Consider the following 16,002-nt stretch of genomic DNA (forward strand, 5'->3'; position numbering starts at 1 on the left):
GAGAGATTAACCGAGATGAGCGTCTGGGGCATGTCCGGGCCTGGCTGAGCGAGGAAACAGGTGTGCGGCAAATGCACCTGGCAGGACCGGGCAGCTCCCTGCCGAGGCCCTCAGGCAGCTCAAGCGCGCCCTCCCAGCCACACGAATCGGGATCTCCAACCGGCTGCAGCTCCGGAGATGCGCTCTGACCGTTCCTGGATTCCACCTCACCTGGGAAAAACTCTCCTGCCAGAGATGGATTGAGCCGTCCGTCCGGTGCGTCTCCGGTCAGAGCGAGATCCTTGGCCTTTTTGGGGGAGGTTGGCAAGGAAGCAGCCACCATGAAGAAAATGTTCTCCTGTTCCAGCCATGAAGTGGCGGTGAGTAACAACGGGCTGCGTTTGCCGAATCGACAGGTGGCAGGTTTATCCTCAAATCATTACCTCCGATATAAATACCTGTAATTAGGCTTCTAAAAAAGCAGCAGAAATGTCGAACCTGCAGGCGATACGATCTTGAGTTTTATTTCTCGGTTTTGAATCAAAGCTGCTAGTCCTTAAGGTGGCCAAAAAAAAAAAAAAAAGAGCTTGGAAAACCAGAATCTGTGCCCGGGCTTAGGAGGAGCCATAAGTTTTGCAGTATTGAAGAGAGGAATTTTAAGAAGATGCTTTCCCAAACTTCTTCGTCTCGGTTGCTTGGGGCACCTGGATGTCTGCTCCTAAGGGTAGGGAATTTGTACTCACTCAAGCTGTAGTTTTCAACTTTACTTTATAGCAATAGCCATGTAGCATTTAGAGTTCTACAGGTAGTCCTCAACGTACGACTAAAATTTGAGCCCAAAATTGATGTTGCTAAGTGAGAAAAACTCTTCTCGTTCCAAATAATTATTTCAAGCTCACAAAAATGTTTTGCAATGGAGAATATTCAAATTTATATTGCAATCCCAGGTCCTGGCTGGCTGCAGGCAATGGCCCAGATTCATCCAAGACAAAAGCTGGATTTTCACAATTCAAACGCTTACTCATTTTGTGCACAGGCAGTCCTCGAGTTACGACCGCAATTGAGCCCAACACTTACGTTGCTAAGCGAGACATTTGTTAAGCGGGTTTCTTTTGGCCCGTTTTACGACTTTCCTTGCTGCAGTTGTTAAGCGAATCATTGCAGTTGTGGAGTGAGTAACACGGTTGTTAAACGAATCAGGCTTCTCCATTGATTTTGCTTCATCAGAAGGTCGTAAAAAAGGGGATTGTGTGACCCCCCCAGGACACTGCAAACGTCATAAATATGAGTCAGTTGCCAAGCATTCGAATTTTGATCACATGACTGTGGGGATGCAGCAACGATTCGTTTAGTGACCGTTCGAAGTTACAACGGCACTGAAAGAAGTGACTTACGACCATTTTTCACACTTGCAACCGTTGTAGTTATCCCCATAGTCCCATGATCAAAATTCAGACGTCTGGCAAGTGACTCATAGTTACGACGATCGTGATCCCCTTTTTGAGACCTTCTGACAAGCAAAGTCAATGGATTCACTTAACGACAGGGTGACTAAATTAACAACTGCAAGTGATTCCTCTAACAAATGTGGCAAGAAAAGTCATAAAACGGGGGGGGGGGGGGGAGAGACTCAATTAACAAGTGTCTCACTTAGCAACATAAATTCTGGGCTCAATGGTGGTCGTAAATCGAGGACTACCTGTAGTTTTCACCTCTCTTGATTTTCAGGTCTGGTCTACTTCGCAGGGTTGAAAGCTAGCCGTCAATATTAGGGCTCAATGTGTAGAAGGCACTCCGCACATGGTCAGAGGGACATGAACGTATGTCCTGGTTGGGATATTCCAAGCTTCAGTCCCAGCTGAGAAAAATCATTGGGGAAAATATTGAGCAGAGAGTTGGAAGGGGCCTTGGAGGTCATCTAGTCCAACCCCCTGCTCAAGCAGGAAATCTTACACCATTTCAGACAAATGGTTGTCGAGTCTCTTCTTCAAAGCCTCCAGTGATGGAGCATCCACAACTTCTGGTGGCAGGCGGTTCCACTGGTGAATTGTCCTCACTGTTAGGAAGTTTCTCCTTAATTTCAGGTTGTTTCTCTCCTTGATGAGTTTCCATCCATTGTTTCTTGTCCTGCCCTCCGGTGCTTTGGAGAATAGCTTGACTCCCTCTTCTTTGGGGCAGCCCCTGAGATATTGGAAGACTGCTACCATGTCTCCCCTAGTCCTTCTTTTCATTAAACTAGACACACCCCGATTCCTGCAACCGTTCATTGTATGTTTTAGCCTCCGGTCCCCTAATCCTCTTGGTTGCTCTTCTCTGCACTCTTTCTAGAGTCTCCACATCTTTTTTTTTACATCGTGGCAACCAAAACTGAATGCAATATTCCAAATGTGGTCTTAGCAAGGCATTATAAAGGAATTCATTTCAGTTGTGGCGATTGTGCCATCCATTATTATTTCTTAATTGTTCAGTCTTGCTCTGTCCTCGGGGTAGATCCATCCTCGGGGACTTCATTGTGCATAACTTCAGCTTCTCCGGAAGTGGCAGCTGCTGTGGAGATGGTTTTCTCTTGTTGCTTCAATATCCATCCTTTTGTGGGTGTTGCCAGGGGTGGGCCGCTGAGGGTTCGCAGGGATTCGGGAGAACCTCTAGCTAAGATTATGTGCAGTTCGGAGAAAACCCCCAAATCCCATTCCTGGCTGGCCCCGCCTACCCTGCCCCGCCTCTCCCAGGATTCCCCACACGGCCCGTTTTGGATGCAGCTAAGTGCAGCACATGCGCAGAGGTTCGGGGAGGGCGAAAAACGGGTCTACCGGAAGTTTGGTAAGGCCGGAAACAGGCCCGTTTCCAGCCTCCAGAGGGCCTCTGGAGCCTGGGGAGGCCCTTTTCGCCCTCCCGGAGGCTCATGGAAAGCCTCCAGAGCCCGGGGAGGGCAAAAAGCTCCCTACCCACCGCCGGTGGTGCAGGAGGCTGACTGGACCACGCCCACCCAGCAACCAGGCAGAGAACCCCTTGCTAAAATTTTTGAAGCCCCCCTCCAACTATGCAACCGAGGAGAAGGGCTCAGATGCCGCTGGATTTTGCCGCTGGCAAGTTTGGGGCCCTTTCTCCAAGGGGGCCAAAGATCCTGAGGAAATGATGGCCGCGGCAGCACCAGGTCCGTCATCTGTCCAAGCAGGGAGTGTCGGAAAGAGAACTGGGCAAAGAGAGGGTTGGATCCAGAAATCGAGAACTCCATAACGCCCCCCCCCCTCTCCCCCCCGGGGCCAATCTGGAGATCACAGCGCTAGCAGAGTTGGGAGGAGGAATCTCTTCTCAAAGGAGGCAAAATCACTAGACGGGGGGGGGGGGGGGGAGGGGGGAAGCTTCCGAAATGGAAATAGAGGAAAAACAAGGAGGGCAATAATCCTACACGTAGAATTCGAAATAAATAAACAAAGACATACCATTAGGCTGGCTGAATTCGTTTCGTCTTCTAAATTATGTCACTTTCCAAATATGTTTTGGGTGTTTTGCAAAGAGGACGGTTGATGGGAGGCCAACTGCACTCTCTGCCCTGAAGCTGTTAGGCAGGTTCTCCTTGCCTGCTTTTTTTCTTTCTTTCTTTCTTTCTTTCTTTCTTTCTTTCTTTCTTTCTTTCTTTCTTTCTCTGTTCCTTTCTCTCTTTCTCTCTTTCTCTCTGTTCCTTTCTCTCTTTCTTTTTCTTTCTTTTTCTCTTTCTTTCTCTTTCTTTGTCCTTCCTTCCTTAATTCCTTCTATTTCTTTCCTTCCTTCCTTCCTCTCGCTTTTTCTTTCATTTTTCTTTCTTTCCTTTCCTTTTTCTATTTTCTTTCTTTCTTTCTCTCTTTTTCTCTTTCTTTCCTTCTTTTCCTTTTCCTTTCCTTTTTCTATCTTCTTTCTTTCCTTTTTTTATTTTGTCTTTCTTACTCTCTTTCTCACGCTCTTTCTCTCTTTATTACCTTCTTTCCTTTCTTTCTTTCCTTCTTTCCTTTTTTCTTTCCTTTTTATATTTTCTTTCTCTCTTTTTTCTTTCTTCCTTCCTCCCTCCCTCCTTTTCTTTCATTCTTTCTTTCCTTCCTTCCTTCCTTCCCCCTTCTCTTTCTTTCTCCTTCCTTCCTTCCTTCCTCCCTCTCCCTCCCTCTCTTTCTTTTTCTCTCTCTCTCTTTCTTTCTTTTTCTTTTTTCTTTTCCTTCCTTCCTTCCCTCCCTCCCTTCCTTCCTTCTTTCCTTCCTTCCTTTTATCTTTCCTTTTTCTATTTTCTTTCTTTCTCTTTATCTCTCTCTCTTTCTTTTTTTCCCTCTTTCTTTCTTTCTTTCTTTCTTTCTTTCTTTTTCTTTCTTTCTTTCTTTTCCTTCTCTCCCTCCCTCCCTTCTTTCCTTTCTCCCTCCCTCTTTTTCCTTTTCTCCCTCTCTTTCTTTTTCTCTCACTCTTTCTTTCTTTTTCTTTTTTTCTTTTCCTTCCTTCCTTCCTTCCCTCCCTCCCTCCCTTCCTCCCTTCTTTCCTTCCTTCCTTTTATCTTTCCTTTTTCTATTTTCTTTCTTTCTCTTTATCTCTCTCTTTCTTTTTTTTCCCTCTTTCTTTCTTTCTTTCTTTCTTTCTTTCTTTTTCTTTCTTTCTTTCTTTTCCTTCTCTCCCTCCCTCCCTTCTTTCCTTTCTCCCTCCCTCTTTTTCCTTTTCTCCCTCTCTTTCTTTTTCTCTCACTCTTTCTTTCTTTTTCTTTTTTTCTTTTCCTTCCTTCCTTCCTTCCCTCCCTCCCTCCCTTCCTCCCTTCTTTCCTTCCTTCCTTTTATCTTTCCTTTTTCTATTTTCTTTCTTTCTCTTTATCTCTCTCTTTCTTTTTTTCCCCTCTTTCTTTCTTTCTTTCTTTCTTTCTTTCTTTCTTTCTTTCTTTCTTTCTTTCTTCTTTCTTTCTTTCTTTCTTTTCCTTCCCTCCCTCCCTTCTTTCCTTTCTCCCTCCCTCTTTTTCCTCCTCTTTTCCCGAGTTTTATTAATATGGAGTATAAAAGTGAAAAACTGAAAACTTTTGACAGCAGGCTGAACTTCACTTCCGGAAGACCCTGAGTTGAAGTGATAAAAGGGCACAGAATTAAAAGGTTTCCCCAAAGGAGAAGAATGTTTTAGGGAGAAGAAAAAAGCTCCCCCATTTATTCAGGCCTCTCATTATGGGGTCATTTCCCCCAAATGGTTGAGTTGGCCCTTTTGTGTCCTCCCCAAATAGAGGATTGTCACAGAAACAATGAAAACTTGGGCCTTTGAAATGAAAGAGGGTGGGTCAGGAAACAAGAGGAGCTAATTCTATTTCTATTGTAAGGCTACAATAACAGAAATCTTGCAGATCTGAAAGGACAAATCTCTCACAGTCGCTTTTTACAGCCTGATAATTGAGGGTGGATCCTTTCTAAGTTTCTTTCTCTTCCAGTTATGCAATTGAGGCTGCCTCCCCCCCCCCTTTTATGTCTAGGCCAGTATGTCTAGTTTAACGAAAACAAATTAAAAGAGTTAGAAGGGATCTTGTAGGTCATCTAGTCCAGCCTCCTTGCCAAGCAAGAGACCCTACACCATTTCTGACCGATGGCAGTCCAGTCTCTTCTTGAAAGCTTCCAGGAATGAAGCTCCCACAACCTCTGAAGGCAACTTCTGTTCCATCGGTTGATTGTTCTCACTGTCAGAAAATTTCTCCTTATTTCCAGGTTGAATCTCTTCTTGTTCAGTTTCCATCCATTCTTCCTTGTCTGGCCTTCGGGTGCTTTGGAAAATAGCTTGGCCCCCTTCCTCCTCTCTGTGGCAGCCCCTCAAATATTGGAAGATGCTCTCCTGTCTCCCCTGGTCCTTCTCTTCCCTAGACTAGACATACCCCAACTCCTGCAACCGTTCATCGCATGTTTTAGCCTCCAGGACCCTAAAGAAAAGAAGGACTAGGGGTGATATGAGAGCAATCTTCCAATATTTGGGGGGCTGCCATAGAGAGGAGGGGGTCCACCTATTCTCCAAAGCATCAGAAGGCAAGACAAGAAGAAACGGATGGGAACTAATCAAGGAGGGAAACAACCTAGAATTAAGGAGGAATTTCCTAACGGTGAGGACAATTAACCAGTGGAACAGCTGGCCACCAGAAGTTGTGGGTGCTCCATCACTGGAGGCTTTTAAGAAGAGACTGGACAGCCACTCTGGGATAAGGTCTCCTGCTTGAGCAGGGAGTTGGACTAGAAGACCTCTGAGGCCCCTTCCAACTCTGTTCTTCTGTATCTGATGGTTCCCCTAGGCAGGATCTTGTCCTTATCCCTCAAGTTCATTCCTACAACTCACCATTACAGAGGCTGGACAGTCATCTATCAGAGAGACTGCAGTGGCTCCTGCACTGAGTAGGGGTTGGGCTAAATAACCTCAAAGGCCCCTTTGTCAACTCGCAAATCATCCCTGGCCTCTCGAGTTGCCGTAGGCAAGGGGGATGGGAAACCAGCGAAACAGTCAAAGACAGATGCACATTCCAGACTTATCTCTCTCAAGGCTGTATCCCAGGGTTACCCACAGCGGCCAGAAGGGAGTGACTTCTACAACCCGCGAAATTGCTCCGTTGGCGAATGTGATTGATGACACACCCTGTGGGGAGGGGGGAAACAGGGTCATGATTGGGGCGTAAATTACGTAGGGTCAGAGCTGGCTTCACTTGGGAAGGTGCCGACATGAAGCTCCTAATAAATAACTGGACTTCTTTTGAAGCTTGGCTCGAGGCTCATGATTTAAGTAGGGCATCCGTCGGAACCCTGACACCCTTCTAACTCCACGATTCTATAAAAAGAGAGGCCTCATCAGTGAACCGAGAACTTCTCTCCAGGAACAAGAGCAGATTCTGATCTCTTGAGAACTGAATGACCCAAGAGAGGGACGCCGCCTTCTGCCAACGCCCAGCCTTCCCTTCTCTCAGCATAATTTGGGCTCGGGCGAGAGCCGGGTGTGTGGCCTTGCGCAATCTCCCCTCCGACAACAACAGGGCGTGTGGCTTTGTCATGCAGTGTCTTCACAACTGGATTTTTTTTCCCTGTCATGAAGACCCAGCCAGCACTTCACTTCCCCGAAACTGATCTGCTTGCCAAAGCAAACAGCGCAGAGGGAAGGCGCAACCGACGCTCCAGAGACAGCATGGGGATCAGGCCAAGGGCCCCGGGGGGGGGGGAGCAACGGGGGGGGGAGCCAGAGTTCCTCGGCCAAGGCTGAGTTGGGGCTGAAAAGCGAAGGCGTGTTCACTCCCCACAGGGCACCACAGACTGGTATTGAAGCTCAACTTCAGTACCAGTCTATTTATAATAAAATAAAATAATAAAATAAATAATAATAGAATACAATAAAAAAAATAATGAAATAAAATAAATAATAATAGAATACAATAAAAAAAATAACGAAATAAAATAAATAATAAAATACAATAAAAATAATGAAATAAATAAATAATAAAATAAAATAAAAAATAATGAAATAATAAAAATTAAAAATTAAATGAATAAATAAAATAAATAAAAAATGAAATAAAATGAAATGAAATAGATTAAAGTGAAATGAATAAAACAAAATAAATAAATAAAATAAAATAATAAAAAATAACATGAAATGAAAAATGAAATGAAATAGAATAAAACGAAATGAAATAAATATTAAAATAAATAATAAAATAAACAAAACAAAACAAAAGTAGGATAAAATGGAATAAAATAAAATATAGAATAAAATAAAAGAATAAATAAATAAAATAAATAAAATAAAAGAATAAATATAAAATAAATAAAATAAATAAATAAAATTTAAATAAAAAATAAAATAAATACATAAATAAATAAATAAATGAAATGAAATAGAATAAAATAAAATATAGAATAAAATAAAATAAATATTAAAATGAATAATAAAATAAAAATAGAATAAAATAGAGTAAAATAAAATAAAATAATAAAATAAGATAAAATAAAATAGAATAAAATAGATAGAAGAAATATTTGTGCCTCAAGGTTGAACTGTGGAGTCCTTGAACTGATCATGTTACCTAGTTGGGTCATGAGATGTATGCAAGAAAACCAGCAAGCTCAGAGCACAAGGGACCCCATAGAAAAACAAAACAAAACAAAACAAACAAACAAAACAAAACAAAACCATCATAAATATGAGTCAGTTGCCAAGCATCCGAATTTTGATCATGGCCAGAGGGGGTGTTGCAAAGAACTGTGAAAAACACTCCTAAGTCACTTTTTCTAAGTGACTGTTGTAACTTTGGTCACTAAATGCACTGTGGTAAATCGAGGACTACCTGTATTCCCTTCCTTTGCTGAGAAGAAATGTCGGTGTAGAGAGACGCAAATTATTGATCCGCCTGTAATTCGCCTAAAGCCATCGACCATTTGAACACATTTTACAGGGAGGTATTATGAAACACGGTTCATTCTTAACCATACATTGCTACGTCAGATTTCAGGATCCCAGTTTATTTACCAGTTACTTAAGTCCCTTCTAGTCTCCGTTCCCACAACCAGTTTGGTCTCAGTTTCTTGCAAAGCCGGCATCCCACCAAATGGTCAGCTGAACGTTGCAGCTGCCAAAAAAGCCAATGCAGTCCTAAGCTGCATTAACAGAGGGATACAATCAAGATCAAGGGAGGTGCTAATACCACTCTGTAAAGCTTTAGTAAGGCCACACCTAGAGTCCTGCATCCAGTTTTGGTCACCACACTTTAAAAAAGATGTTGAGACTCTAGAAAAAGTGCAGAGAAGAGCAACCAGGAGGATTAGGGGACTGGAGGCTCAAACATACGATGAACGATTGCAGGAACTGAGTTATGTCTAGTCTAGTGAAGAGAAGGACCAGGGGAGACGTGATAGCAGTCTTCCAATACTTGAGGGGCTGCTCCAGAGAGGAGGAAGGGGGTCAAGCTATTTTCTAAAGCACCTGAAGGCCAGACAAGGAAGAATGGATGGAAACTGACCAAGGAGAGATTCAACCTGGAAATAAGGAGACATTTTCTGACAGTGAGAACATGGAACAGAAGTTGCCTTCAGAAGTTGTGGGAGCTTCATCACTGGAGGCTTTCAAGAAGAGACTGGACTGCCCTCTCTCAGAAATGGTGTAGGGTCTCCTGATTGGGCGGGGGGTTGGACTAGATGACTTCCAACGTCCCTTCCAACCCTGTTAATCTGTTAACCATTTGTCTGAAATGGTATCGTTTTTCCTGCCTGAGCTGGGGGTTGGACTAGATGACCTCCAAGGTCCCTTCCAACGTTGTTGTTCTGTATCCTTTCGCCTTCCAGATCGAAAGCTGGAACAAGCATGACCAGAAGTTGTTTGACGCCGTTGAGAAAGGGGACGTGACCCGGACGTCCCTTTTTGCCTCGAGGAAGACGGCTCACCCCACCAAGCTCAACGCCCTGGGACAATCTGCGTACGTAAGTCTTTCCCCTCGGCCTTCGAGAGGGACAGTATGACCCAAAGGGCAACTGCCGCTCCCTGGGACTTGGTTTAGCTAGGATGGTCTGAAACCAGTGGTGGGTTTATACCGGTTCACACAGGTTCAAGCGAACCGGTAGTTGTAATTTGGCCTGGGTTGCGGAACCAGTAGCGGCCGCTGGCTGGCCAAGCCCTCGAACCGGTAGCCCGGTCGCCGCTTGTAGTGTCCTCTGCCCTGTTGCCGCTAACAACCAGGGGGCGTTTCTGATTGGCTATAAGATGACAGCTCTCTCGGCGGGAAGCACAGGCGTTTGTTATTGGCTAGACCTTTCTGACAGCTGGCGTATAAATAGCGGCTCTGTTGTAAGTGTTTCTGAAGCGTTCTGGTTACTTGTGTGGTTAACAATAAATCAGTTGTGTTGAGTTAGTCTCGCCTCAGTCGATATCCACGCACAGTTTACGAACTTAACACCACTCACTTGCTCCGCCTGCCCGCCCGACTGCCGGGAAGCGGCTGGCAAAGAGGTAGCAGCTTGGAGGCTTCTCGCAGTCACATCAAAAAAGAAAAAGCCTCCCAAGCCACCAAAAACTATCGGAGGTCGCCGAAAAATCCGCTGTCGTCGCCACCCTGCTCTTCGCGCCGGCCTTGCATGCGCATCCCATTGTCTGCTGCGTCGCGCTCGGACTGACGCAGCAGGCAATGGGATGCGTCAGTCCGAGCGCGACCCAGCAAGCAATGGGATGCGACGGCAGCGGCTTTTTCGGGAGGCTTTTCGATGCGACTGCAAGAAGCCTCCCAGCCGCCGCCTCTTTGCCAGCCGCTTCCCGGCAGCGGCAGCTGGTTGGAGGCCGCCGAAAACTACCGGCGGCCAGCTTGCCTTCCAGATTCCGGACCAGCCGCTACTGAGGGAAGGTAAGCAGCCTGAAGAAAGAGGCGGAGGTGGGGGAGGAAGCGGGGCTAGGGCCGGGGCCGCTGAAGGAGGGGAAACGGGTAACACGTGCAACTGGCGAAGGGAGGGCGGGGGTGGCATGCAGGAGGAGGCCTTTGATAGTTTAGGCCAGGCCTGAGCAGAAAATAAGTAGGTAGGTAGAAAATTCAAAACATTTTCCTACCTTTTTCTGTGGGCGAGGCTAGGTGCGGGGGGTGTCATGTGACTGCGTGGCTGTGAGTGATGTCAAGAATCATCCATCCATCATCTCTTGCCCGCTTTCTACTTTGATTGCTACGTTTTAAAAGAAAGAGAGGAAAACGGAAAGGCGAATCAGAACAACAATAAAGATGAAGATCATCTACCCATCGCCTCTTACCCGCTTCAATACTTCAATTGCTATGCTTTTTTTTTTTTTTTACTTCCCTCCCACATTCCTCTCTTAAGTCTCCATCTATATCTATTTCTTGGATGTCCAATCTAAGTAACTTTTCTTTTTCTTGAATTGTCCTGTGGCGAGGTGCATCATGGCAAGATGTCCATGTGGCGAATTGTCCCGCGGCGAGTTGTCCCATTCATTTTGCCAAGGAAGGCTTTCCCGGTGGAAAATTCTAATTTTTGGGGGGTGTCTTTATTGCAGGTTCCATCTGGCGGCTTCCAAGGGGCTCACGGAGTGCCTCACCATCCTGCTCACCCATGGGGCCGACGTCAACGATAAGAACGAGGACGGTGGGTACCACCCAGGGGTGGGTTCTACTTACCGTTACTACCAGTTCGCAACGGGGCTGCGCACGTGCACAGAAGCTTCTGCACATGCGCAGAAGTATTTTGATGACGTCGGGGATGGTGGGCGGAGCCTCCCGCCGGTTTTACTGCCGGTTCTATAGAACCGGTGCGAACCGGGGGCAACCCACCATTGGTACCACCCCAAAGACCCCCTTCCTCCTCCCCTTTTTCCCAGGGCATTTGCACAAAGAGGTTGGCTGGGTTTTGCCGACCAGAGTCATTTCCAAGTTTTCTATCTTTGAGAGACATCTGACTGGTAAGAGAGGATCAGGAGAAGATGGAGGATGGAGACATTTCAAGAGCCCCCTTCCCCTCTTCTTTCCTTTGCTCTGAGGTCATGAGGCTATGGTGTGGGATTCAAAAATTTTAGCAACCGGTTCTCTGCCCGGTTGCTAGGTGGTTGTAGCCATGGTGGGCCCCACCACGGTGGGTGGGTGGGGCGTTTTCGCCCTCCCCAGGCTCCGGAGGCTTTCCTCAAAACTCTGGGAGGATGAAAACGGCCTCCCCTGGGCTCCGGATGCCCTACGGAGGCCAGAAATGGGCTGTTTCCAGACTTCCGATACTTCCGGTAGGCCTGTTTTTCGCCCTCCCCAGGCTCCGGAGGCTTTTCTCAAGCGTCTGGGAGGGTGAAAAAGCCCTCCCCCATGCCCTTGAGGCCCACCAGAACTTCCAGGAGGCCTGTTTTTCACCCTCCCAGAGCCTCCGGGCGGGCCCTGCACTTACCTGGAATCCAAAACGGGCCGTTTGGAGACTCCTGGGAGGAGAGGGGAGAGGAGGGCGGGGCCAGCCAGTCCTTGCAACTACCGGTTCGGCGAACCAGATGTAAAATTAGCATCCGGTTTGCCTGAACCGCTCCGAACCGGCTGAATCCCATCCCTGGTTATGAGGCTCTGGGGTGGGCAATTAATTTTCCCAAGGGGCCACATGGGAAACTAAGACTGCATCAACAAAAGGATGGGATAAAGATCACGTGAAGTGTTAATACTGCTTTACAAAGCTTTGGTAAGACCACACTTGGCATACTGCATCCCAATTTGGTTGCCACATTATAAAAAAAATATGTTTGAGGTTCTAGAAAGGGTGCAGAGAAGAGCCACAAAGAAGATTAGGGGGCTGGAGGCTAAAATTGTATGAAGAACGGTTGCAGAGGTTGGACTAGAAGACCTCCAAGGTCCCTTCCAGCCCTCGGATTCCGTGAACCTCTATGGCTTTCCTCCTCCATGCAGGAGGCCCCGAAATTAAAACTTCCTTCCAATTGCGACAGCTTTTTCGCAACCGCATAAGAGGCGTGGCCGTTGCTGCTTTTTAAACAGCCCGTTTGATCATCGTCAGTTGTGCACACCTTAGCAGAACTTAAAACGTGAATAATAAGTTTTCCCAGGGATCCTACCAAGTCGCCGGGAAGTCTCTTGAATCTAGTTTGAGCTCCTGGTGGCTGTAGATCCCCCCAATTAGGACAGAAAGACTTTTTTGTCTTTCTTACAAAAAAGATGCTGAGACTGCAAAGAATGCAGAAAAGAGCAACAAAAGAAAAAGATTAGTGGGCTCTGGAGGCTAAAATTTATTTAGGTTGCAAGAATTGAGTAAGTCTAGTCTAGTGAAAAGAAGGACTAGGACTGACATGATAGCATCTTCCAGTATTTGAGGGGCTGCCACAAAGAAGAAGGGGATCAATTTATTTTTCCAAAGCACCAGAAGGCAGGACAAGAAGCAACGGATGGAAACTAATCAAGGAGAGAAGCAACCTGGAATTAAGGAGAAATTTCCTGACAGTGAGAACAATTAACCAATGGAACAGCTTGCCACCAGAAGTTGTGCTCCATCATTGGAGGTCTTTAAGAAGAGATTGGACAACCATTTGTCTGAAATGGTCTAGGGGTTTCCAGCCAGAGCACCGGGTTGGACTAAATGACCTCCAAGGTCCCTTGCAACTCTGTTATTGTGATATTGCCGTGGAGGGCCGAACCAACAAGGTTGTGAAGGCAGGCAAAAATTGAAAACAAAAAAAATAGCAGTTTGTCATCAAAATAACAACAACACAGTTGTATGATGTACGTGCACGCCTACGATTTTAATCTATTCAACATTTGATTTCTAATTTCCGATGGACCTCACGCAGGCCAGACCGGGAACAGCCAAAGGGCCAGATGTGGCTGGCAGACCATAAAATGCTCAGGTCTGAGCTAACATGTCCGCAAAGGTCAGGAGTCAATTGGTTAACAATGCCTGCGGGTCACATCACATTGTAGACGAGGCTAACATCGGATTCGTCCTTAAGGCTTAGTGTGTTGTGGGAACTCAGTGCCGGGGTAACTTGGAACAGTTGCTAAATGAATGGTTGTACATTGAGGACTACCTGTACCAGCAAATTTGCAACAGTCAATTAGTGATTACGGGACAAGGGAAGATTGATAGAGTTGGAAGGGACCTTGTGGGTCATCTAGTCCAACCCCCCGCCCAAGCAGGAGATCCTACACCATTTCTGACAGATGGCAGTCCAGTCTCTTCTTGAAAGCCTCCAGTGATGAAGCTCCCACAACTTCCGAAGGCAACTTCTGTTCCATGGGTTGATTGTTCTCACTGTCAGGAAATTCCTCCTTATTTCCAGGTTGAATTTCTCCTTGTTCAGTTTCCATCCATTCTTCCTTGTCTGGCCTTCGGGTGCTTTGGAAAATAGCTTGACCCCCTTCCTCCTCTCTGGGGCAGCCCCTCAAATATTGGAAGATGCTATCTTGTCTCCCCTGGTCCTTCTCTTCACTAGACTCTTTCACTAGTTCCTGCAACCGTTCTTCATATTACAGATTAACAGAGTTGGAAGGGACCTTGGAGGTCATCTAGTCCAACCCCCCACCCAAGCAGGAGACCCTACACCATTTCTGAGAGATGGAGTTCAGTCTCTTCTTGGTGGTTTCGAAGAAGAGACCGGGCTGCCATCTGTCAGAAACGGTGCAAGGTCTCCTGCTTGGGCGGGGGTTGGGGGCTGGGGGTTGGACTAGATGACCTACAAGGTCCCTTCCGACTCTGTTCATCTGTTGTGGCTGCGCCAACCCTGAAGGTTTCGAAGAAGAGATTGGACAACCATTTATGTAACGAGGTAGATAGGCTCTCCTGCTTGAGCAGGGGTTGGACTAGAAGACCTCTGGGGTCCCTTCCAGCCCTCTTATTTTGCGTTTCATTTTTTTTTTTTTGCAGGCAGCACAGCGTTGCACCTCGCCACCATCGCTTGCCAGCCCCAGTGCGTGAAAGTCCTCCTTCAGGTAAAACACCTTTTCTCCTCCATTGGGAACCCATAACGAAGCCCGTTTGCGGTGCCCTATAGCAAAGGGCGCCTCTGAGCATGTGCAGTGACATTTCAGCTTGGTGGGTTGTAGAAGCTTCGCCTGGGGAGGTGTGGGGGAGGGAGCGGTTGTTGCTGCCCTCTTGGGAATTGTCCTATTCCTCCGGTAAAATATCCCCCCCCCCAATTGAGAGGGGCTCTGGGGGGTCCTAAGTGGTCTCTGAGTTTGTTGGAGGAGGAGGAGGAGGAAGAGAGAGGAATGAGGGGTCCTCTCTCTTCCATCATCAGTGCTAGAAGGGAGAGGTGTTTGCAGAAGAGAGGAGGAGGAGGAGGAGGAGAAGAAAGAAAGGAAGGAAGGAAGGAAGGAAGGAAGGAAGGCAGGAAGGAAGAAAGAAAGAAAGAAAGAAAGAAAGAAAGAAAGGAGGGTCGGTGGGAGGGAGGGAGGAAGGAAGGAGAAGAGCTCTTGGTGCTCTCTGAGCTTGGTTGTTTCTTTACCCAACTAAGTAACATCATCAGTGCTAGAAGGTAGAGGTGTTTGCAGAAGGGAGGAGGAGGAGGAGAAGAAAGAAAGAAAGAAGAAAGAAAGAAAGAAAGAAAGAAAGAAAGAAAGAAAGAAAGAAGGAAGGAAAGAAGGAAAGGAAGGAAGGAAGGAAGAAGGGAGGGAGGAAGGAGAAGGGGTCCTTGGTGCTCTCTGAGCTTGGTTGTTTCTTTACCCAGCTAGGTAACCCCATCAGCGCTAGAAGGGAAGGGGGGTTGTGGAAAGGAGGGAGGAGGAAGAATGTGGGGCGGTCTCTGAGCTGGGTGGTTTCCTTGTAGACGTTTCATGACCCAACTAAGTAACACCATCAGCGCTAGAAGGGAGCGGGATTGGTCTCTCAAAATGATTAGATTAGATTAGAAACAGAGTTGGAAGGGACCTTGAAGGTCATCTAGTCCAACCCATCCACCCCACCCACTTAAGCAGGAGACCCTACACCATTTCTGACAAATGCCAGTCCAGTCTCTTCTTGAAAGAGACAATCCACCAGCTGAAAAGGGGGAACTGAAAGACTCCAGCAATCCCTCCACCAGCAATCAGCATCCGGATCATCCTAAATTAATTCCAAAATTAACATCAGACCAGCAATCAAGTCAACAAGACCCCAATCAAGGAACTGCCAAAGAGCCATCAGTAAACAGCCCCACCAAAGAATCTCTTAAAACCACCCCCTGTTTGGATGTTACCGAGTTGGGTAAGGTCACAAAATGGGATCACGTGACTGTTGTGACGTAAGCTTACCGAGTCACTACAATACACAATTCGTCCCAAACAAACCTATTTTATTGTAACAGCTGAGAATGTCGTTCATTCCCAGCTGAGTCCCAATTAGTGGCACCACAAGTCCTTCAGAAGAATCGCCAAGCTTTATCTTCTTTGACACCTTGCCGAAGGCCTTACTTGGCAAAGCCCCACAGAGTTCAGAAACAAACAAGAGATGCCGACTGGAAACAGAGTTAGCAACGTTGCTTTCCTGCAAAAACGCCCAAGTGCCTTTGTTTCTCTTTTAAGCCTTATGAAAAGGGGCCAATCCTCTCCTGGCCTTACTCCTGAGTCGTCCTTTTTGCTTC

At 46.6% G+C, this 16,002-nt stretch overlaps 1 protein-coding gene across 1 annotated transcript in view; it reads left to right on the forward strand.

Moving 5' to 3' along the window:
* Positions 1-251: 251 nt before the first annotated feature.
* ANKRD35 (ankyrin repeat domain 35) overlaps positions 252-16,002 on the forward strand; it is a 46,545-nt gene continuing 30,794 nt past the window's right edge. Inside the window, exons 1-4 of the mRNA XM_070950770.1 lie at positions 252-359; positions 9,267-9,397; positions 10,972-11,060; positions 14,310-14,374. Of these exons, the coding sequence (XP_070806871.1) occupies positions 321-359; positions 9,267-9,397; positions 10,972-11,060; positions 14,310-14,374 (324 nt within the window). The 5' untranslated portion in view covers positions 252-320. The remainder of the gene's footprint in view (positions 360-9,266; positions 9,398-10,971; positions 11,061-14,309; positions 14,375-16,002) is intronic.

Source organism: Pituophis catenifer, unplaced genomic scaffold, assembly GCF_029215685.1.
Source record: "Pituophis catenifer annectens isolate HBS135680 unplaced genomic scaffold, rPitCat1.0.hap2 SCAF_10, whole genome shotgun sequence".
NCBI classification, from domain to species: domain Eukaryota; kingdom Metazoa; phylum Chordata; class Lepidosauria; order Squamata; family Colubridae; genus Pituophis; species Pituophis catenifer.